Source organism: Triticum dicoccoides, chromosome 3A (genome assembly GCF_002162155.2).
Source record: "Triticum dicoccoides isolate Atlit2015 ecotype Zavitan chromosome 3A, WEW_v2.0, whole genome shotgun sequence".
Lineage (NCBI taxonomy): Eukaryota > Viridiplantae > Streptophyta > Magnoliopsida > Poales > Poaceae > Triticum > Triticum dicoccoides.
This window is the reverse complement of record NC_041384.1, coordinates 412,132,941-412,156,577: the sequence shown is the minus strand read 5'-3', so window position 1 is coordinate 412,156,577 and position 23,637 is coordinate 412,132,941. Positions and strand designations below refer to the sequence as shown.

Here is a 23,637-nt window from a genome sequence, read left to right as displayed (position 1 = left end):
GGTGTCATTGCCACCGACCTGGCAAAAACCGGGCAGAATTTTCATCCATATCGCCGCCAATCTCCACACCTCCAGCTTAGGGTAGCACCGTCCATGAAGCCTCACACTGCCGCCACCGCGGCCCCTTGCCAACGAAGCTGCACCATCGTGGTCCGCCAACACCTCCCATAGTAGAGAGAGCGCGACCCTCAAAGACGCGCATGAGTAGGAGAACACAACCAATCTTACACCTGCAGCACGACCAAGAACTGGCAGCCCCGAGCTAGCTTCCACCTCCAGCCGCCCAGACATGGGCTGCCGTACACCGTGGTTGTCCCACCACTTCGACGGACAGTCTCACAGCGGCAACCGCATGACCTGGATCTGGCACGGACTCTGGCCCAGATCGGCTCGCATCTCGACCTTCTGGCACACCCGCACCGCCGCCTCCCGGGTAGGCCATCGTGCCTAGAGCACCTCCGATGTGCCCTTCCCCGCAGCACAGCCCCGCTGCAGCCACCAGGGATCCGGGGGCGACGGTTGCCAGAACCTCTGCCGTGACACTCAGGCACGCTCCGCTGCAGTCTCGGCCGTGAACCTCCACCTCCTCCGCGCCTCCACTCCATGCCTCCCCGCCGACCGGCCCCTCACGCCGCAGGGCGAATCTAGGAAGGGGAGCCCAGATCCGCTACTACCGCTGGTCACCATGCTGCCCTCGCAGCAGTGGCTGCGCAGCCACCGTGTACGCCTCTGGGGCCGCCGCCCCAGCGCCCATGCTCCGCCGTCACGCGACTCGCCCAGGGACACCGTTGCGGGGAGCAGCCGGAGGCCCCCGTGTGGAAGAAGGAGGCGCTCCCACCACCGCCGTCCGTCGGGCGAGCTTTGCTTGTCGGCTTCCTCCGGCGGCGGTGGGAAGGACGAGAGGAAGGGAGGACGGGGGCGGCGGCGGCTAGGTTTCGCCAGAGCCGCCCCCTGGAGGCAGCGCGAGCGAAGGGGAGTTATAGATACTCCCTCCATTCCAAAATATAGTGCGCCCGCGCTTCCCGAGGTCGAACTTTGACCATAAATTTAACGTACGAGACCGACTGCAGCGGGAGAAAAAGTTACATACTTAAAAACTTCTTTCGAATACGAATTCACTGATATAATTTTTGCTCCCGCCGCAATCGGTCTTGGTAGTTAAATTTACGGTCAAAGTTGAAGCACGGGGATATAGGAAGCACTACATTCTGGAATGGAGGGAGTAGATTCCAAAAAAGAAAATAGAGGTATCTGCTGAAATTTTGGATAGACAACTGAAACGGCTGGGCCACTTGGGCTGAACAGGCGAGGGCTCGAACTCGAGCACCCGGCTTGTGTAACTGTGCACTGCAAAACAACAGAAGCCTACGAGAACCACCGTCCAGCCGACCAGCCGCCGCCGCGCGATAACTGGAGTTAATGGAGACGCCGCCCCCATGGAGGGTCCTCGAGTTCTACAGCGGTATCGGCGGCATGGTACTCATATCCTCCTTCTACTTCCGTACTCCACCTGAACCCTGCGGCACATCTAACGGCGACTAGGGTTCTGTTTTGCCGCCTCCTTTGTTCGCAGCGGTACGCCCTTGCGTCGTCGGGCGTTCGAGCGGAGGTGGTGGAGGCCTTTGACATCAACGACGTCGCGAACGACGTCTACGAGCACAACTTCGGCCACCGCCCCTGCCAGGTGCGTCCCGTTTCCCCAGAAATCTATAAGCCCTGGCAAACTTGGATCTAGGCGAAAACCGGAAGTTTCTTGCTGTGCTAACTGTTAAGCACTACTGATTCGTGGTGGTGAAAATTTTAGGCGACGAAACTGGTATATGTATTGTCCTGATACCTGTAGTATCTCGACTAGCAGTGAGGATTAACTGCGCCCATCAGTTTTTTTTTTGACACCGCAAGTACCCTTCTTAGCATGTATGCATTGTGCACTATGCAGAATTTTCTCATACATGTGATTACTAAATTGGAAGTAATACTTGGAGAATTTATTTGAACTGACTACATTGTTAGAAAGAAGTTGACTATAGGCTGGTTGGATTTTTACTGATGATTCATCATGTCATCGTTAGGTACATAAATTAAGGCATACACGGTCTATATTGCAGTGGAGGAACATGTTAATTTTGACCGCACTACATCTACATGTACTGTTATGTCACTGCAGGGAAACATTCAAACACTCACTGCTGGTGATCTAGACAAGTACCAGGCACATGCATGGCTCCTTTCTCCTCCATGTCAACCATATACACGGCAAGGTTTGATTCTGGAGCAGCTTCCTTTTGACATTACCTGCTTCAGTTTCAAATTTCACTAATGGGTGGATTGCCATGCAGGACTTCAGAAACATTCAGCTGATGCTCGGGCATTTTCATTTATAAAGATTTTAAACCTTATGCAAAACATGAGCTTTCCTCCACAAATGTTATTTGTGGAAAATGTTGTTGGATTCGAGGTTTTTTAAGCTTAAAATTATTTGAATCACAGTTGACTGTAGTATTTGGACCTCTATCAGTATCAATTGCTTGTGACAGGTGTCTGATACACATGACCAGTTGCTAGCAGTCCTTTCAACTCTCAATTTCAACACACAAGAATTCATCCTAAGCCCCTTGCAGTTTGGTGTCCCATATTCTAGACCACGCTACTTCTGTTTGGTAAGAACTTGTGCATCCACCTGCTGTTCCATTGCAATCAGTCGGCATATCTTAGCAACATGTCATGGATCTTATTTACGTCATTATCTCAATTCTTCATCACTCTGGAAGCCCCAAAATGTGCAAAATGAGCGTGAGTAGATTCAAGGAGTATGTTGCTTATAAGTGGTAAAAATATGAGTTTGCCAAGCACCTAGAAGAGATCATAGCTAACCATAAGAAACTATTTTGGGTTTCCAGTTTCTTCAGAAGTGGGAAACTTCAGGAGACAGTTCCTGAGGAATTCCATAACTATTTAACCATACTTTATCTACAGGCAAAACAGGAATCTATGTGTTTTCCAAATTCATCAGTCAATGACAAGCTGCTTAGGACACCTACATGCCTAACATTGAACACTACGAGAACTCAGAATAGCTATGATCAGAATGAAGATGATCTGGAAGTAGTATGTAATCCAATAAGAAACTTCCTTGAAGCACAGAGTATTGGAGATAAGGAATGTTCAGCCATCATCTCTGACTGTAAGTACAGGTCTGCAGTTTGTATTTAAATTGTCCGGATGTTTGAAGCAGCAGGTCCACCAATCTAGTTTCAGCGCCACTCTCTATTATGTAGTTAAGGAGGCTGATGAATGCACTCCAATTGAAACTGCTTCACATGACTACACAGTTCCACTAAACTTGATTGAACGGTGGGGAAATGCTATGGGTATCCTTAGTTCCTTCTTGACACTTGTCCTCATAATGAGTAGGAATGTACTTCTGCATACATGTTATTGCTACCTTTTTGTTAACCAATGCTTGACTGTGGTGAGTTGGTGAATCCTTGACTGTTTGTAAGATATTGTATACCCTGAATCAAAACGGTGCTGCTGTTTTACTAAAAGTTATTATTGCTATGTGAAGGGCACAGGCTCTGTACTGGTTACATCTAAAGTAAGGCTCTTCTCTTGCCTGTCTTCAGTTCCAGTCTTCAGTTTTTTTGCACCACTAACCCTCTGGTGTTACCTCATTATTTTCACGATTCCTTATTTTGTGATAATGTTCTTCAAATTATAGAACCTCAAACCAGTTCCAAAAGAGAACCTTGAAATGTCTTCACTGAATGAGTTGGGTCTACGGTTTTTCACCCCTCAGAGAGGTGAATATTTTCTCATAATTTCACATATATTTACATACTTCTGCTCTCTTATGATTCATAGCATGCGGTATTCATTTATTTTTCAGGTCGCAAATTTGCATTCATTTCCCCCGAGTTTCCGTTTTCCGGATCACATAAGCCTCAGACAACAGTAAGTGTTTTTAGTCCCACCTTTCCCTCTGATGTGAATTCAGGAAGCTACGTTTTGATCATGATTCATCCAGTAATAATGTGAAAGAGTCAGTCATTTGTTCTACTAGAAATCATTATCCACTAGTTGAATGACGCTTTGCTCATTTTGTAGGTATGCCATGCTGGGTAATAGTCTGAGCGTAGCGGTTGTGGCTCCTTCGCTGCGCTATCTGTTTGCCGAGGCATAGACAAGTTCTCAATCATTTGGCAGGTGATATTCACCTTGGCCCGCCATCTGATATTTGTCAAATCTTGCCACACTTGAGTTGCAAGTATGATATTTTATCCTTCAGTTTTTGTGTGTCTCCGATCTGTGCATTGTTGTGAGTTGTGAATTGTGATCATGCTCATCCTTCACGCCACGGTGCAGTTTCACCGAGCTTGAGGACTTGCGGTCAATTCGCCGACGGCCTAGCAAGTTATTATAGCGAAGAGGTGATTGCGTCCAAAGTTAGGTGGCATGTGCGGCCGAAGCTCAGCCTTTGTTTCTACTGTAGCATATACCAATACCAGTCCAAGTATTAGCGGTCGACCTCTGCGTTGTGCCTTCCACTCCACAGCCATATTTATGTTGCAACATTGCATGTTTTGGGGTGCAGTTAGTAATGTGATATTTTTATTTAGGGCAAGTGTAATGTGATACTATGTGATGACATATCGTATTGCGTGCAAGAAATGTATGCAAATCAAACCCCTCTATGTACCTGGACAATGCACGAGCCTCAGCTTTCAACTTCAAAAGTTTATGTTCAACCCACGTGAACAATATAGTCAATCGTGTACATCATTTTTGTAACATCCCAAATTTTTAATTTGGAATGAATACATTAGATCATCAATGCATATCATATTTTATTTTGCATTTTGATTGATCCTAGAAATTCTACGAAACTTAATGACCCACGGAGAGAGTTGTGGATTTCGTTATTTTCATATTTGAGTTCTCTCAAATTTTGAGAATAGGATCATTTGATTTTATTTATTTTATCATCAATTATTTCTATTACAAAAATATGAGAGAGGGAATAAAATGACTTTCCCAAAATAAAGAAATATTAAGGATTTAATAATAAAATCAAATAAGATTTTATTTCGGAGTTTTTCGGTGTTTTATTGAATTTAGGAAAAATGTGCGTTTTTCAAAATTTCATTTAGGTCCTAAATAAATGTTCACCTTGTGCGTCTTGATTTTAGAAGCCCGTGAAAATTTATTTCGGAATTTTTGAAGTCCGTTTAGTATTTCTTTTTATTTTTCTTCCGAGCGGAATAATTAAAAAAAAAACGAATCGACCTAACGGGCCGTGTCCGACTAGGACTCTGGCCCGACTAGGCAATATAAGCCGGCCCAGCCCCCCGGGAGAAAACCCCGGCCGCCGCGCCGCCGCCGTCATCCGCCGCCGCCGCCGCCGGATCCCGCCGCCGAGGTTCGCCGTGCCTCATTTTCCGTGCTGTCGTTTAAAAAAAGATCGGTTTTTTTGTCGGTTTTTTAGTTTCGTTTTTTTAAATAGATCTGTTTTTTCGGTTTATTTAAATAGCGAGCGTTCGTCCGCTCGTTCTAGCGAGCGTTCGTCGTTTTTCTTTTTCTCGTATTAAATCCGCAATTTTTCTGATCGCGATTCCTGATCCGATTTTCGTTTTAGTATAACTTTTCGCTCGTTTATCGGAATCAGGCGATTCAAGCGCCTAGAGATTCGTCTCGAAACCCTCTATCCGTTTAATCAACTTAAACAAGTTTTTGCTACTGTAAAATTTGCCCTAGATCCAGATTGCTAGAACAAAGTTGTTTTCTTTCGCCGTTTGACTTTCGTTGCTTCGTTCGATTTGATTCTTTTTGCCAACCGGCGTTCTTAAGTTGAACCTTCTGGTTAGATCTCTTATTTGAGTTTTACCCGTGCATTAGATGAGTACTTATTGTGTGCTTGTTTGTTTGTCTGCGATAGAATACCCGGAGTGCTCCGCCTGTTACTTCGAATCGTTAGGTTTCGCGGATCATCAGCAAGGCAAGTAACACTTTGATCATACTTTTCTACTATCCAGTTTTATTGCATTAGATCAATCCTCACACATTGCATGATTAGGATCTAATTAAATTGTGGGATGGGAAGTAGATGAGGTAGTACCTATTAGCTGTTATTATCAAACCTTTGGGAGTTACTTCTACGTTTGCTTATTATGCCATGCTATGCTAGTAGACGTGGATTGGGTGAGTGATATCCATGACAGATGTGAGATTGTTAATTAATGGTTTATCTAAGGTGGCAACTTAAACACACATCTGGGTGGATTGAGGCACCTGGGTAATCCAGGATTTGCGTGTTTTCTTTTGGACCGCCACCCAGGCTCAAAGTGATCATGAGACTATTCATACTAGAAACTTCTGTGTGCAGCCACAAGCTATTATGGGCTCTAGCATAGTTGACTAAGTTGTGCGAACTCTTACAGTGGTAGACTAGCAGATGTAGGGGATGTAGGTGGTACGGTCTACCCGATCGTAAGGTGCTAGCGCTTCTGAAAGACTATGTCTTGGTCATCCGTCTTCTCAAACACCATGTAGTGCGAGAAACCAAACGGAGGCGATCGAGTCTTGTGGGGAAAAGTGCGCAAACCTCTGCAGAGTGTAATAAACTAATCATGGTTAGCCGTGTCCTCGGTTATGGACATCTTGAGTATCTAGTACCTGGATTTTCATGTGAATCTCAACATGTTACTCTAAATTAATTTTGTTGGGTTTGTTTAATGATGATGTTTAATTGGGATTGAGAATGCTGTCAACCATTCTCAATGTTTAACAACTACCATGATAGTTAAATAAATTTATTCCTTTGAAGTAGGGAAAAATTGGCTTTACGCAAAACTGTAACCATAGAGCTTTCGACCAGCCAAATATGCATATAGTATAGCTGTTGCATTCCATTACTCTCTATGTGTTACTTTGCCAGCATATTCCATGTGCTGACCCGTTTCGGGCTGCAATGTTAATGTTGCAGACTTTTCGGACGACGATTAAGGAGTTTTTAGGTCGTGGTTCTATACTCAGTGATGCCGTTGGAGTTGATGGACTCACTTATCTTCCAAGCCTTCCACTGTTATCGTTATTAGATGGCCTTAAGCCATATTTATTGTAATAAATTCTCTTATGAGACACTTGATGTAATAAGTGTGTGATTGCTACTCTGTTATAAATCCTCCGAGTACTGTGTGGTGTCAGCATTACCGATCCAGGGATGACACCGGAGCACAGAGATCAGACTGTTTGAGGTCTGGTCGCTACAGAGATGGTATCAGAGCACACGCTGACTGTAGGACACGACCACTAAGCTAAAGACCTAGATCACTATCCACTCTCGTCTCTTCTGACTTCTCATCTTTTCTACTCTTTAGGATGGCGGATGCAAGGGACAAGTTCACGCAACCGGATAAAGATACACCCTTTGGACGACACTTGAAGGAAGTCACTAGATACCTGAACATTGGAGTACCAAGCTTCACGGGAACCTACAACGCCACTTTACCTGAAGAAGAGCGCTAGATGATTCAAGTTCAAGTTTCAGGAAGGACGTTCATGCCAGTCACCGAGCCCATAGAGTTTTCTTTTGATGCACCAACTTGGAGTCTAGGAAAGAGCATGGCAGCTCACATCGCCATGGGACGCATTGGAGAAGTCTACCACAAGGATCTCAAGGATACTATCTACCAGATTTTTGGGCGCCGAGAGGAGCACTGGAAGATGATCAGCACCAGGAAGGATAGATCAATTGCAGCTTTTATCCAGGAGTTAAATTAGCACATTCGACGACAGGAGAACCAGATGTGCGCCGACATGATAGATCTGAAGAAGGCTAAGACTAGAATCAAGGAACTGGAGGAAGAACTCAAGGCTACACGTGAAGATTATGAAGAAGAAATTGAAGTATTGGTGGAGAAAAATGACGACCTGATCAAGAAGATTGGAATATTTATGGGAGGCCCTACACCAGTAGATGAAGACGAAGAACTCCAGGAGATTAGCCCGGAAGACTACATCATCATCGACGGAACCGACTCGGAAGCAGATAGTAGCGATGATGACTATGTTGATGAAGCTGGAGCAGATATCATGGAGTCTGCAACCGAAGAATATTTCTAGTAGACCACCTCATCAGTAGTAGTAGTCCACCATGTAAATATAGTAGTCCGAGCACTTTTGCGATAGTTAGATCGATTGTATGCCCTTGTTTGATTGATTGAAGTGAATTGTTTGTTTTTGCCTCATGTGCATATGGGTAGTGTTTGCTCTTTAGACCCCCTCTATTCTTATATATCATCTTTTCTAAACCCTCAGATGCCTCCGAGACGTGACCCCAGATTTGCCTTTCCACGGAGCTCACCCAGTTGATCCAGCAGTAGAACACATTGATGCAGTTGCTAGTCCAGAATCAGAATCAAGGGAACAACAACAACAACCCACCACCACCACCACCACCTGTTGACCACTTAGCCAATTTTCTTAGGCTGAATCCGCCGGTGTTTTCCAGTGGCACCGAGCCGATAGTAGCAGATGATTGGCTCCGCAAGACAGCTAGGGAGTTGACCACACCAGGATGCGCAGATGCGGAGAAGGTGAAGTTTGCCGCACATCAGCTAGAAGGACCCACAACATCATGGTGGGGGAATTTCACAGCCACTTTCCCAGTCGACACTGTCACATGGGACCAGTTTCAGCAGGCTTTTCGTACTGCACAAGTTTCAGCAGGAGCTATGGCCATGAAGAAGCGTGAGTTTCGCAACCTGCGCCAAGGAGGAAGGACAGTTGGCCAGTATGTGGAGGAATTTAGTAAACTAGCAGGTTATGCCCCAGATGATGTCGCTACGGATGCAGCTAAACAGGAGAAGTTTTTGGAAGGACTGAATGATGAGTTGAGCATGCAGTTGATGGTAGCAACCTTCAACAACTACTAGGAGTTGGTAGATCATGCTCTTATGATTGAAGGGAAGCAACAGTAAATTGAGAATTGCAAGAGGAAGTATGGACAAGGAAAGTACAATTCAGGAGCTCAGCAGAAGCCACGTTTTACCCCTAGACCGGGAGGACATTTTCAGCATACCCATGGAGGAGGTAGCTCGCACAATCACAATGGCACCAAAAATGGTAATGGCAATGGAGGAAGCAACGGCCAGAACCGCACCAACCCATCAACCCCAGCCAAGAAGGACCTGAGCCAGGTCACTTGTTTTAAGTGTCAGAAGACCGGACATTATGCCAATGAATGTCCTGAAGGACAAAATGGCAATGTAAGTTCTGGGAAGAAGCCGAACCCTTTCAACAGGGGACAGGTGAACCACGTTAGCATGGAGGAGGTTGAAGCTCAGCCCGATGCAGTAATAGGTAAGTTTTTGGTTAAGTCATTTACTGCATTCGTTCTTTTTGATACTGGTGCATCGCATTCATACATCTCAAGGGGATTTATGGATAAGTATAACCTACCAACCCAAGCCCTTAGGTCACCCATGTTAGTAACCTCGCCAGGAGCAGAGTATGTGGCTAGTCTATGGTGTGATCGGTTACCATTAAGGATTGGTAACTATGTTTTTCCCTCAGACCTAATAGTATTGGAATCTCAAGGATTGGATATGATATTAGGCATGGATTGGTTATCAAAGTATGAAGGGAATATTGAGTGTGCTAGCAAGTCAATTTTGCTTACCACCCCAGAAGGGAGAAGGATCAAGTATGTATCCCCACATGTGCCAAAGAGGACTCAAGTAAATTGCTTAACAGGAGTTGTGCAGGAGGAAGTACCAGTGGTAAGGGATTTTCCCGATGTATTTCTGGAAGAGTTGCCAGGCATGCCACCGGATAGAGATATTGAGTTTTTGATTGAGCTATTGCCAGGCACCGGGCCAATATCAAAGAGACCATATAGGATGCCAGCAAAGGATTTGGTGGAAATTAAGAAGCAGATTAAGGAGTTACTGGATAAGGGATATATTCGTCCAAGTTCTTCACCTTGGGGATCGCCAGTACTTCTAGTGGAGAAGAAGGATGGATTGTTAAGGATGGTTGTTGATTATCGAGGATTGAATGAAGTAACGATCAAGAACAAGTACCCACTACCTATGATCAACGATCTGTTTGATCGATTGCAAGGAGCTAAGGTATTTTCCAAGATCGATCTGCGATCAGGATACCACCAGTTGAAGATTCGAGAACAGGATATTCCGAAGACAGCTTTTACTACCAGGTATGGGCTGTATGAGTATACCGTTATGTCATTTGATCTGACTAACGCACCTGCCTATTTTATGAACATGATGAACAAAGTGTTTATGGAGTTCTTGGATAAGTTTGTCGTAGTGTTCATTGATGATATCCTGGTTTATTCGAAGAATGAAGAGGAGCATAAGGAGCATTTGCGTTTGGTACTTGGAAAGCTCAGAGAACATCAATTATATGCCAAGTTCAGCAAATGTGAGTTTTGGTTGAAGGAAGTAGGATTCCTCGGACATGTTATATCTAGAGAAGGTATAGCAGTTGATCCCACTAAAGTGGAAACCGTGACCAAGTGGGAAGCCCCAACAATAGTTGGAGAGATCCGGAGTTTTCTTGGACTCGCAGGATACTACGGAGATTTATTGAGAATTTCTCAAAGATTGCGAAGCCTATGACTGAGTTGTTGAAGAAAGATAACAAGTTCATATGGACGGAGGAATGTGAGGCTAGTTTCCAGGAGTTGAAGAAACGTTTGGTTACCTCACCAGTGTTGATTTTCCCGGACCAGACCAAGGATTATGAGGTGTACTGCGACGCTTCATGTCGAGGATTTGGAGCAGTGCTTATGCAGGAAGGGAGAGTTGTTTCATATGCCTCAAGACAACTGAAGCCTCATGAGTTGAATTATGCTACGCATGATTTGGAGTTAGCAGCCGTAGTGTATGCTTTGAAAACATGGAGACATTTTCTCATTGGAAATCATTGTGAGGTGTACACGGATCATAAGAGTTTGAAGTACATTTTCACCCAGAAGGAGTTGAATCTCAGACAAAGGAGATGGTTGGAGCTTATCAAGGATTATGATATGAAATTGCATTATCATCCCGGAAAGGCTAATGTAGTAGCTGACGCATTAAGCCGTAAGAGTCAGGTCAATACGTTAATGACGGGAGAAATACCCAAAGAGTTAGCATAAAATCTTCATGAACTATGTTTGGAAATAGTTCCGAGAGGCTATGTAGCAGCATTGGAGATTCAGTCAACTTTGATGGATAAAATCAGGGAAGCTCAGAAAGCTGACAAAGAGATTGCCGCTATAAAGGAGAAATTGAGCAAAGGAAAAGCTAAAGGATTTCGTGAGGATGAGCACGACACCCTATGGTTTGAAGACCGCGTTTACGTGCCCAATGACTCGGAGATCAGGAAGTTGATTTTGCAAGAGGCACACGATTCACCGTATTCAATTCACCCAGGTAATACCAAGATGTATTTGGATTTGAAGGATATTTTCTGGTGGACCGGAATGAAGAAGGATATTGCAGAGTATGTAGCAGTTTGTGATGTATGTCAGAGAGTAAAGGCAGACCATTAGAAGCCAGCAGGATTGTTACAACCATTGCCGATACCCGAATGGAAGTGGGATAAGTTAGGCATGGATTTTATCACGGGATTGCCCAGGACTCGTTCAGGCTACGACTCGATTTGGGTTGTGGTCGATCGATTGACGAAAGTAGCTCATTTCATCCCAGTAAAGACCACTTACACCAGTGCTAAGTTGGCAAAGATATACATGACCAGAATCGTATGTTTGCATGGAGTTCCAAGGAGTATCGTATCAGATAGAGGAACCCAGTTTACCTCAAAGTTTTGGAAGCAATTGCACGAAACTTTGGGAACCAGGCTAGAATTCAGTACAGCTTTTCATCCACAAACAGATGGACAGACCGAGAGAGTCAATCAGATTTTGGAGGATATGCTGAGAGCGTGTGCGCTAGATTATGGATCTAGTTGGGACGATATTTTGCTACATGCAGAGTTCTCTTACAACAACAGTTACCAAACCAGTTTAAAGATGGCCCCTTTCGAAGCTTTGTACGGAAGGAGGTGCAGGACACCGCTGTCGTGGGATGAAGTTGGAAACCACCAGTTGTTTGGTCCTGACTTGATTAAAGAGTCTGAACAGAAGGTGAAGTTGATTCGCGATAGGCTCAAGGTAGCCCAGTCCAGGCAGAAAAGTTATGCAGATTCTAAACGCAAGGAGACAGTTTACGAAATCGGAGATAGAGCTTATCTTCGAGTATCTCCACTTCGGGGAACAAAGCGTTTTGGAGTTAAAGGGAAGTTAGCGCCACGATTTGTAGGACCATATCGAGTTTTGGAGCGTATGGGAGAAGTGGCAATACAAGTTGGAATTGCCTGAAGGATTGTCAGGAGTTCATGATGTGTTCCACGTTTCTCAGTTAAAGAAATGTCACGCGGAGATGGCTGACATACCCTTGAGAGACACAGTGCCATTGGAAACTATTCAGTTGGATAACGATTTGACCTACGAGGAGAAACCAGTGAAGATTCTCGAGTTTGCCAGTCGAGTCACTCGCAACAAGGTTATTAAGTTTTACAAAGTTCAGTGGAGCCACCATACAGAGGATGAAGCCACCTGGGAGCGAGAGGAAGACTTGCTCAAAGACCATCCTCATCTATTTTCTAGCCAACCCGAATCTTGAGGGCGAGATTTATCTTAAGGGGGGTAGGTTTGTAACATCCCAAATTTTCAATTTGAAATGTTATACATTAGATCATCAATGCATATCATATTTTATTTTGCATTTTGGTTGATCCTAGAAATTCTACGCAACTCAATGACCCACGGAAAGAGTTGGGGATTTCGTTATTTTCATATTTGAGTTCTCTCAAATTTTGAGAATAGGATCATTTGATTTTATTTATTTTATCATCAATTATTTCTATTACAAAAATATGAGAGAGGGAATAAAATGACTTTCCCCAAATAAAGAAATATTGAGGATTTAATAATAAAATCAAATAAGATTTTATTTCGGAGTTTTTCGGTGTTTTATTGAATTTAGGAAAAATGTGCGTTTTTCAAAATTGCATTTAGGTCCCAAATAAATGTTCACCTTGTGCGGCTTGATTTTAGAAGCCCGTGAAAATTTATTTCGGAATTTTTGAAGTCCGGTTAGTATTTCTTTTTATTTTTCTTCTGAGCGGAATAATTAAAAAAAAACGAACCGACCTAACGGGCCGTGTCCGACTAGGACTCTGGCCCGACTAGGCAATATAAGCCGGCCCAGACCCCCGGGAGAAAACCCTAGCCGCCCCAGCCGCCCCGCCCCCATGCGCCGCCGCCGCTGCCGTGCCGCTGCCTTCGTCCGCCGCCGCCGCCGAGGTTCGCCGCGCCTCGTTTTCCGTGCCGTCGTTTAAAAAAGATCGGTTTTTTGTCGGTTTTTTTAGTTTCGGTTTTTTAAATAGATCGGTTTTTCCGGTTTATTTAAATAGCGAGCGTTCGTCCATTCGTTCGTTCTAGCGAGCGTTCGTCGTTTTTCTTTTTCTCGGATTAAATCCGCGATTTTTCTGATCGCGATTCCTAATCCGATTTTCGTTATAGTATAACTTTTCGCTCGTTTATCGGAATCAAGCGATTCAAGCGCCTAGAGATTCGTCTCGAAACCCTCTATCCGTTTAATCAACTTAAACAAGTTTTTGCTACTGTAAAATTTGCCCTAGATCCAGATTGCTAGAACGAAGTTGTTTTCTTTCGCCGTTTGACTTTCCTTGCTTCGTTCGATTTGATTCTTTTTGCCAACCGGAGTTCTTAAGTTGAACCTTCTGGTTAGATCTCTTATTTGAGTTTTACCCGTGCATTAGATGAGTACTTATTGTGTGCTTGTTTGTTTGTCTGCGATAGAATACCCGGAGTGCGCCGCCTGTTACTTCGAATCGTTTGGTTTCGCGGATCATCAGCAAGGCAAGTAACACTTTGATCATACTTTTCTACTACCCAGTTTTATTGCATTAGATCAATCCTCACACATTGCATGCTTAGGATCTAATTAAATTGTGGGATGGGAAGTAGATGAGGTAGTACCTATTACCTGTTATTATCAAACCTTTGGGAGTTACTTCTACGTTTGCTTATTATGCCATGCTATGCTAGTAGACGTGGATTGGGTGAGTGATATCCATGACAGATGTGAGATTGTTAATTAATGGTTTATCTAAGGTGGCAACTTAAACACACATCTGGGTGGATTGAGGCACCTGGGTAATCCAGGGTTTGCCTGTTCTCTTTTGGACCGCCACCCAGGCTCAAAGGGATCATGAGACTATTCATACTAGAAACTTCTGTGTGCAGCCACAAGCTATTATGGGCTCTAGCATAGTTGACTAAGTTGTGCAAACTCTTACAGTGGTAGACTAGCAGATGTAGGGGATGTAGGTGGTACGGTCTACCCGATCGTAAGGTGCTAGCGCTTCTGAAAGACTGTGTCTCGGTCATCCGTCTTCTCAAACACAATGTAGTGCGAGAAACCAAACGGAGGCGATCGAGTCTTGTGGGGAAAAGTGCGCAAACCTCTGCAGAGTGTAATAAACTAATCATGGTTAGCCGTGTCCCCGGTTATGGACATCTTGAGTATCTAGTACCTGGATTTTCATGTGAATCTCAACATGTTACTCTAAATTAATTTTGTTGGGTTTGTTTAATGATGATGTTTAATTGAGATTGAGAATGCTGTCAACCATTCTCAATGTTTAACAACTACCATGATAGTTAAATAAATTTATTCCTTTGAAGTAGGGAAAAATTGGCTTTACGCAAAACTGTAACCATAGAGCTTTCCACCAGCCAAATATGCATATAGTATAGCTGTTGCATTCCATTACTCTCTATGTGTTACTTTGCCAGCATATTCCATGTGCTGACCCGTTTCGGGCTGCAACGTTAATGTTGCAGACTTTTCGGACGACGATTAAGGAGTTTTTAGGTCGTGGTTCTATACTCAGTGATGCCGTTGGAGTTGATGGACTCACTTATCTTCCAAGCCTTCCGCTGTTATCATTATTAGATGGCCTTAAGCCATATTTATTGTAATAAGTTCTCTTATGAGACACTCGATGTAATAAGTGTGTGATTGCTACTCTGCTATAAATCCTCCGAGTACTATGTGGTGTCAGCATTACTGATCCAGGGATGACACCGGAGCACAGAGATCAGACTGTTTGAGGTCTGGTTGCTACAATTTTACTCTCATTTCCGAGAAACACATCGTCGTCACTTCATTTCCACCCGTGATCTCGCTCCCCAAACATTCTAACATTCTATGAAGTTCAACTCGAAAAGGAAAAAACATTCTATATACAATTCAGAAATGCATCGTGACCTGCAAACTGAGCCTAACTCAGATGGTTAGATTTCTTCTGATGAAATCAGCTCACAAGGATTCAAATACTAGACTTAACATTGGCGTTCACATTTTTTGAATTTATTTTAGGATTTCAGTGGGTGGAGATGTTCCCGTCCAGAACGAGGCGCCTAAGGTGGCTTGGTCAATCTCAAAATGTTGTGCCGACTCAATCTCTCGACATCCCTGTAGAATATGATGCACCTACGGTGACTTCATCAATCTCAAAATATTATGTCGGTTCAAAATCTGAGGTGCTTATAAGGATAGGATATGCATGCGTGCGTTCATTGAGGTGAGTGTCTTTGATTGTACTGTGTTAAAAAACTGCACTGTGATCGAGGAGGAGCGCAGAGCAACAGTTCTTTTATTCAACACAATACAATCGAAGTTGCTCACATACACAAGCATATATGAACGCACACGCGCACACCCTACTCATATGAGCACTTCCGAGTGACTGAGCCAGCATAGTATTGAGATTGACCAAATCACGACAGGCGCCTCATAGTTGACGAGAACATCTGCTCCCATTGAATGAATATCATCAAAAAAATTGAAATATAAATATAGAAAAATACGTGCACCAATATCAAATTTAAGACTTGGAGCATCTCCAGCTATTCGCCCCCCCAAGGGCTTGAAATAGTGCCGCCCGGGGGGGAGGGGGCGGAAAAATCGGCATATGGGGGAGGTCGGGTTCCCAGCCGCCGTCCCTGATACGTCTCCAACGTATCTATCATTTTTGATTGTTCCATGCTATTATATTATCTGTTTTGGATGTTTTATGTGCATTAATATGATATTTTAATATTTTATATTATTTTGGGGACTAACCTATTAACCTAGAGCCCAGTGTCAGTTCCTGTTTTTTTTCCTGTTTTTGAGTTTCGCAGAAAAGGAATACCAAACGGAATAAAACCTTCGCGATGATTTTTCTTGGACCAGAAGACAACCAGGAGACTTGGAGATGAAGTTGGAGGAGCCATGAGGCGACCACAAGTACGAAGGGCGTGCCCAGGGGGTAGGGCGCGCCCCCACCCTTATGGGCCCCTCATGCACCTCCTGACCTAATTCTTTCGCCTATATATACCCATATATATATATATATATATATATATATATATATATATATATATATATATATCTCCAAACCACCAAAGGCATCCACGAAAACATTTTTTCATCGCCACAACCTTCTGTACCTGTGAGATCCCATCTAGGAACCTTTTCCGGCACCCCGGCGGAGGGGGATCCGATCACGGAGGGCTTCTACATCAACTCCATTGCTCTTCCGATGAAGCGTGAGTAGTTTATCACAGACCTACGGGTCCATAGCTAGTAGCTAGATGGCTTCTTCTCTCTCTTTTATTCTCAATACCATGTTCTCCTCGATGTTCTTGGAGATCTATTCGATGTAATACTTTTTTGCGGTGTGTTTGCCGAGATCCGATGAATTGTGGATTTATGATCAACTTATCTATGAATATTATTTGAATCTTCTCTGAATTCTTTTATGCATGATTTGATATCTTTGTAATTCTCTTCGAACTATCGGTTTGGTTTGGCCAACTAGATTGGTTTTTCTTGCAATGGGAGAAGTGCTTAGCTTTGAGTTCAATCTTTCGGTATCCTTTCCCAATGACAGTAGGGGTAGCAAGGCACGTATTGTATTGTTGCCATCGAGGATAAAAAGATGGGGTTTTCATCATATTGCTTGAGTTAATTCCTCTCATGTCATTTTACTTAATGCGTTACTCCGTTCTTTATGAGCTTAATACTCTAGATGCATGTTGGATAGCGGTGGATGTGTGGAGTAATAGTAGTAGATGTAGAATCGCTTCGGTCTACTTGACACGGACGTGATGCCTATATTCATGATCATTGTCTTAGATATCATCATAACTTTGCGCTTTTCTATCAATTGCTCGGTAGTAATTTGTTCACCCACCGTATTATTTACTTTCTTGAGAGAAGCCTCTAGTGAAACCTATGGCCCCCGGGTCTATTTTCCATCATATAAGTTTCTAATTTACAATTTTAGTTTCTGATTTACTATTTTTGTAATCTTTTACTTTCCGATCTATAAACCAAAAATACCAAAAATATTTACTTTATCGTTTATCTATCTATATCAGATCTCACTTTTGCAAGTAACCGTGAAGGGATTGACAACCCCTTTATCGCGTTGGGTGCAAGTTGTTTGATTGTTTGTGCAGGTATTCGGTGATTTGTGCGTTGTCTCCTACTAGATTGATACCCTGGTTCTCAAACTAAGGGACATACTTATCTCTACTTTGATGCATCACCCTTTTCTCTTCAAGGAAAAAACCAACGCAAGCTCAAGAAGTAGCATGAAGAATTTCTGGCGCCGTTGCCGGAGAGATCTACGCCAAGTGAAGACATACCAAGTGCCCATCATAAACTCTCATCTCTTGCATTACATTATTCGTCATCCGCCTCTTGTTTTCCTCTCCCCCACTTCTAAAATGATTTTCGAATTTTTTTGCCTTCTCTTTGCCCCTCTTCTGTTCAGCTTCTTCATTTGCTTTTTGTGTGCTCGTGTGTTGGTGTGCTTGCCTGTCTTTATGGCTCAACCAAAGAACGTTGGTCCTCACTCTAGGAGGATGGAAGAAATTGAAAATAATGTTAGGAGCTTCATGTCTCTACAATTTGAGCATAATAGTTTCTTTAGAAATGAGCTTAAGGAGCAGAAAAGTTTTATGGAGTACATGAATAAAGAGCTCGATGATACGTCTAAGGAATTTTATGGTTCGAAATCTCAGTTTGCTCATACTGAAAATTTAGTAGGCCAAATTTCTGATAAACAAGCTACCTTAGTAAACAAGATGGCCGCAAAACCAAAGGCTTTAAATAATGATGAAGATCTTAAAGTGATTGATGTGACTCCTCTTGAATCTTTGTTTTCCAATATAAATTTTGATAAACATGGGACTGGAGATGAGTCAACTTTAGTTAAAGGCATCCCAATGATTCGGAGTTTTTATATCGTGATGCAAAAATTAATAAAAGTGGGATTGGAGAGGTCAAAACTTTAAGTAGCAATGAACCCACTCTTTTGTATTCCAAGGAATTTAATTATGATAATTGTTCTTTAATAGATTGTATTTCCTTGTTGCAATCCACGTTGAATTCTCCTCATGCTTATAATCAAAACAAAGCTTTTACTAAACATATCATTGATGCTATGATGCAATCTTTTGAAGAAAAGCTTGAATTGGAAGTTTCTATCCCTAGAAAAATTTATGATGAGTGGGAACCTACTATTAAGATTAAGATTAAAGATTATGAGTGACATGCTTTGTGTGATTTGGGTGCTAGTGTTTCCACGATTCCAAAAAATTTATGTGATGTGTTAGGTTTCCATGAATTTGATGATTGTTCTTTAAATTTGCATCTTGCGGATTCCACCATTAAGAAATCTATGAGAAGGATTAATGATGTTCTTATTGTTGCAAATAGGAATTATGTGCCCGTAGATTTCATTGTTCTTGATATAGATTGCAATCCTATATGCCCTCTTATTCTTGGTAGACCTTTCCTTAGAACGATTGGTGCAATTATTGATATGAAAGAAGGAAACATTAGATTTAAATTTCCGTTAAGGAAGAGCATGGAACACTTTACTAGAAAGAAAAATAAATTGCCATATGAATCTATTGTGAGAGCTACTTATGTATTGCATACCAAAGATGACAATGCCTAGATGTACTCGTGTTTTATGCCTAGCTAAGGGCGTTAAACAATAGCGCTTGTTGGGAGGCAACCCAATTTTATTTTTGTTCTTTACTTTTTAGGTTCTGTTTTGTAATAAATAATTCATATAGACTTTGGTTAGATGTGGTTTTGTGTTTTAATTAGTGTTTGTGCCAAGTAAGACCTTTGGGATAGCTTACGGCGATAGTTGATTTGATCTTGCTGGAAAAACAGAAACTTTTACGCCCAGGAAAATAATTTTCAATTTCAACAAAAGCGTGATAAAATACTTATTATTTTTTCAAAAGATTAATAAACAAATTTCTTAGGTTGTCCTAATTTTTCAGAATTTTTGGATTTACAGAAGTATTCGAGAATTCCAGATTGCTACAGATTGTTCTGTTTTTGACAGATTCTGTTTTCCTTGTGTTGTTTGCTTATTTTGGTAATTCTATGGGTAGTATCAGGAGGTATGAACCATGGAAAAGTTGGAATATAGTAGATATTACACCAATATAAATAAAGAATGAGTTCACAACAGTACCAAAAGTGGTGATTTATTTTCTTATACTAACGGGGCTTATGAGATTTGTTTTTGAGTTTTGTGTTGTGAAGTTTTCATGTTTTGGATAAGGATTTGATGGACTACGGAATAAGGAGTGGCAAGAGGCTAAGCTTGGGGATGCCCAAGGCACCCTAAGGTAATATTCAAGGACAACCAAGAGCCTAAGCTTGGGGATGCCCCGGAAGGCACCCCCTCTTTCGTCTTCGTCTATCGGTAACTTTACTTGAGGCTATATTTTTATTCACCACATGATATGTGTTTTGCTTGGAGCGTCTTGTATGATTTGAGTCTTTGTTTTTTAGTTTTCCACAATCGTCCTTACTGTAGAAACCTTTTGAGAGGGACCCGCATGAATCGCGATTTATTAGAATACTCTATGTGCTTCACTTATATCTTTTGAGCTAGGCAATTTTGCTCTAGTGCTTCACTTATATCTTTTTAGAGCACGACAATGGTTTTATTTTATAGAAATTGTTGAACTCTCATGCTTCACTTATATTATTTTGATAGTCTTTAAACAACATGGTAATTTTCTTTGCTTATAAATTTAGTCCTAATATGATAGGCATCCAAGAGGGATATAATAAAAACTTTCATATAAAGTGCATTGAATACTATGAGAAGTTTGATTCCTTATGATCGTTTTGAGATATGAAGATAGTGATATTAGAGTCATGCTTGTGAGTAGTTGTGAATTTGAGAAATGCGTGTGTTAAGGTTTGTGAGTCCCGTAGCATGCACGTATGGTGAACCGTTATGTGATGAAGTCGGAGCATGATTTATTTATTGATTGTCTTCCTTATGAGTGGTGGTCGGAGACGAGCGATGGTCTTTTCCTACCAATCTATACCCCTAGGAGCATGCGCGTAGTACTTTGTTTCGATGACTAATAGATTTTTGTAATAAGTATGTGAGTTCTTTATGACTAATGTTGAGTCCATGGATTATACACACTCTGACCCTTCCATCATTGCTAGCCTCTCTAGTGCCGCGCAACTTTCACCGGTACCATAAACCCACCATATACCTTCCTCAAAACAGCCACCATACCTACCTATTATGGCATTTCCATAGACATTCCGAGATATATTGCCATGCAACTTTCCACCGTTTCATTTATTATGACATCCTTCATCATTGTCATATTGCTTTGCATGATCATGTTGTTGACATCGTATTTGTGGCAAAGCCACCATTCATAATTCTTTCATACATGTCACTCTTGATTCATTGCACATTCCGGTACACCGCCAGAGGTATTCACATAGTCATATTTTGTTCTAAGTATCGAGTTGTAATTCTTGAGTTGTAAGTAAATAAAAGTGTGATGATCTTCATTATTATAGCATTGTTCCATGTGAGGAAAGGATGATGGAGACTATGATTCTCCCACAAGTCAGGATGTGACTCTGGATGCAAAAAAAAGAGACCAAAGAAAGAGAGAAGGCCCAAATAAAAAATGAGAGTAAAGAGAGAAGGGACAATGTTACTATCCTTTTATCACATTTGTGATTCAAAGTAGCACCATGATCTTCATGATGAGAGTCTCCTATGATCGCTTTCATATACTATTGGGGATTTTTCATTATAGAACTTAGCTTGTATATTCCAATGACGGGCTTCCTCAAATTGCCATAGGTCTTCATGAGCAAGCGAGTTGGATGCACACCCACTTAGTTTTATTTTGAGCTTTCATAAACTTATAGCTCTAGTGCATCCGTTGCATGGAAATCCCTACTCACTCACATTGATATCTATTGATGGGCATCTCCATAGCCCGTTGATACGCCTAGTTGATGTGAGACTATCTCCTTCTTTTTGTCTTCTCCAGAACCACCTTCTATTCCACCTATAGTGCTATGTCCATGGCTCACGCTCATGTATTGCGTGAAAGTTGAAAAAGTTTGAGAACATCAAAAGTATGAAACAATTGCTTGGCTTGTCATCAGGGTTTTGTGCATGATTTGAATATTTTGTGTGATGAAGATGGAGCATAGCCAGACTATATGATTTTGTAGAGATAAACTTTCTTTGGCCATGTTATTTTGAGAAGACACAATTGCCTTGTTAGTATGCTTGAAGTATTATTGTTTTTATGTCAATATTAAACTTTTGTTTTGAATCTTACGGATCTGAACATTCATGCCAAAATAAAGAAATTACATGGATAAATATGTTAGGTAGCATTCCACATCAAAAATTCTGTTTTTATCATTTACCTACTCGAGGACGAGCAGGAATTAAGCTTGGGGATGCTTGATACGTCCCCAACATATCTATAATTTTTGATTGTTCCATGCTATTATATTATCTGTTTTGGATGTTTTATATGCATTAATATGCTATTTTATATTATTTTTGGGACTAACCTATTAACCTAGAGCCCAGTGCCAGTTCCTGTTTTTGAGTTTCGCAGAAAAGGAATACCAAACGGAGTCCAAACGGAATAAAACCTTCGTGATGATTTTTGTTGGACCGGAAACAACCAGGAGACTTGAAGATGAAGTCGGAGGAGCCACGAGGTGGCCACAAGGACGGAGGGCGCGCCCCCACCCTTGTGGGCCCCTCGTACACCTCCTGACCTAATTCTTTCACATATATATACCCATATATCCCAAAACCACCAAAGGGATCCACGAAAACACTTTTCCACCGCCGCAACCTTCTGTACCCGTGAGATCCCATCTAGGAACCTTTTCCGGCACCCTACCGGAGGGGGATTCGATCACGGAGGGCTTCTACATCAACTCCATTGCCCTTCATATGAAGCGTGAGTAGTTTACCACAGACCTACGATTCCATAGCTAGTAGCTAGATGGCTTCTTCTCTCTCTCTCTCTCTCTCTTTGGTTCTCAATACCATGTTCTCCTTGATGTTCTTGGAGATCTATTCAATGTAATACTTTTTTGGGGTGTGTTTGCCGAGATCCGATGAATTGTGGATTTATGATCAGCTTATCTATGAATATTATTTGAATCTTCTTCGAATTCTTTTATGCATGATTTGATATCTTTGTAATTCTCTTCGAACTATCCATTTGGTTTGGCTAACTAGATTGGTTTTTCTTGCAATGGGAGAAGTGCTTAGCTTTGGGTTCAATCTTGCGATGTCCTTTCCCAGTGACAATAGGGGCAACAAGGCACATATTGAAGGAAATATGCCCTAGAGGCAATAATAAAGTTGCTATTTATATTTCCTTATATCATGATAAATGTTTATTATTCATCCTATAATTGTATTAACCGGAAACTTGATACATGTGTGGATACATAGACAAAACACCGTGTCCCTAGTAAGCCTCTACCAGACTAGCTCGTTAATCAAAGATGGTTAAGTTTCCTAACCATAGACATGTGTTGTCATTTGATAAACGGGATCACATCATTAGGAGAATAATGTGATGGACAAGACCCATCTGTTAGCATAGCATTATGATCATTCAGTTTTATTGCTATTGCTTTCTTCATGACTTACACATATTCCTTTGACTATGAGATTATGCAACTCCCGGATACCGGAGGAACACCTTGTGTACTATCAAACGTCACAACGTAACTGGGTGATTATAAAGATGCTCTACAGGTATCTTCGAAGGTGTTTCTTGGGTTGGCATAGATCGAGATTAGGATTTGTCACTCCGAGTAACAGAGAGGTATCTCTGGGCCCACTCGGTAATGCACATCATGATAAGCCTTGCAAGCAATGTGACTAATGAGTTAGTTGCGGGATGATGCATTAAGGAACGAGTCAAGAGACTTGCCCGTAACAAGATTGAACTAGGTATAAAGATACCGATGATCGAATCTCGGGAAAGTAACATACCGATGACAAAGGGAATAAGATATGTTGTCATTACGGTTTGACCAATAAAGATCTTCGTAGAATATGTAGGAACCAATATGAGCATCTAGGTTCCGCTATTGGTTATTGACCGAAGAGGTGTCTCGGTCATGTCAACATAGTTCTCGA

At 42.1% G+C, this 23,637-nt stretch overlaps 1 protein-coding gene across 4 annotated transcripts; it reads left to right on the top strand.

The window, feature by feature from the left end:
- The first annotated feature begins 1,316 nt into the window (after window positions 1–1,316).
- On the top strand, window positions 1,317–4,752 carry LOC119268360 (tRNA (cytosine(38)-C(5))-methyltransferase 2-like). Of its 4 annotated transcripts, none has more exons than XM_037549971.1 (12): window positions 1,317–1,476; window positions 1,574–1,684; window positions 2,168–2,261; window positions 2,340–2,458; window positions 2,538–2,660; window positions 2,977–3,184; window positions 3,279–3,371; window positions 3,504–3,598; window positions 3,722–3,799; window positions 3,887–3,954; window positions 4,108–4,267; window positions 4,366–4,752. In XM_037549971.1, exons 1-11 carry the CDS (start codon window positions 1,420–1,422, stop codon window positions 4,181–4,183), a joined length of 1,122 nt encoding a protein of 373 aa, XP_037405868.1. In that variant the 5' UTR covers window positions 1,317–1,419; the 3' UTR covers window positions 4,184–4,267; window positions 4,366–4,752. The 4 variants fall into 4 exon arrangements, with proteins under 4 accessions (XP_037405868.1, XP_037405867.1, XP_037405865.1 ...); XM_037549970.1 differs by having other exon boundaries at window positions 3,722–3,803; window positions 3,890–3,954; window positions 4,108–4,206; XM_037549968.1 differs by having other exon boundaries at window positions 3,722–3,803; window positions 3,890–3,954.
- The last annotated feature ends 18,885 nt before the right edge of the window (window positions 4,753–23,637 follow it).

What these genes read in the sequence shown, in the direction of transcription:
- LOC119268360 (XM_037549971.1), top strand. Translation starts at nt 1,420, where the DNA reads ATGGAGACGCCGCCCCCATGGAGGGTCCTCGAGTTCTACAGCGGTATC. An exon ending in TCAACCATATACACGGCAAG is followed by an intron (nt 2,262 to 2,339) that starts GTTTGATTCTGG and finishes ATTGCCATGCAG; the next exon opens with GACTTCAGAAACATTCAGCT. An exon ending in CACATAAGCCTCAGACAACA is followed by an intron (nt 3,955 to 4,107) that starts GTAAGTGTTTTT and finishes CTCATTTTGTAG; the next exon opens with GTATGCCATGCTGGGTAATA.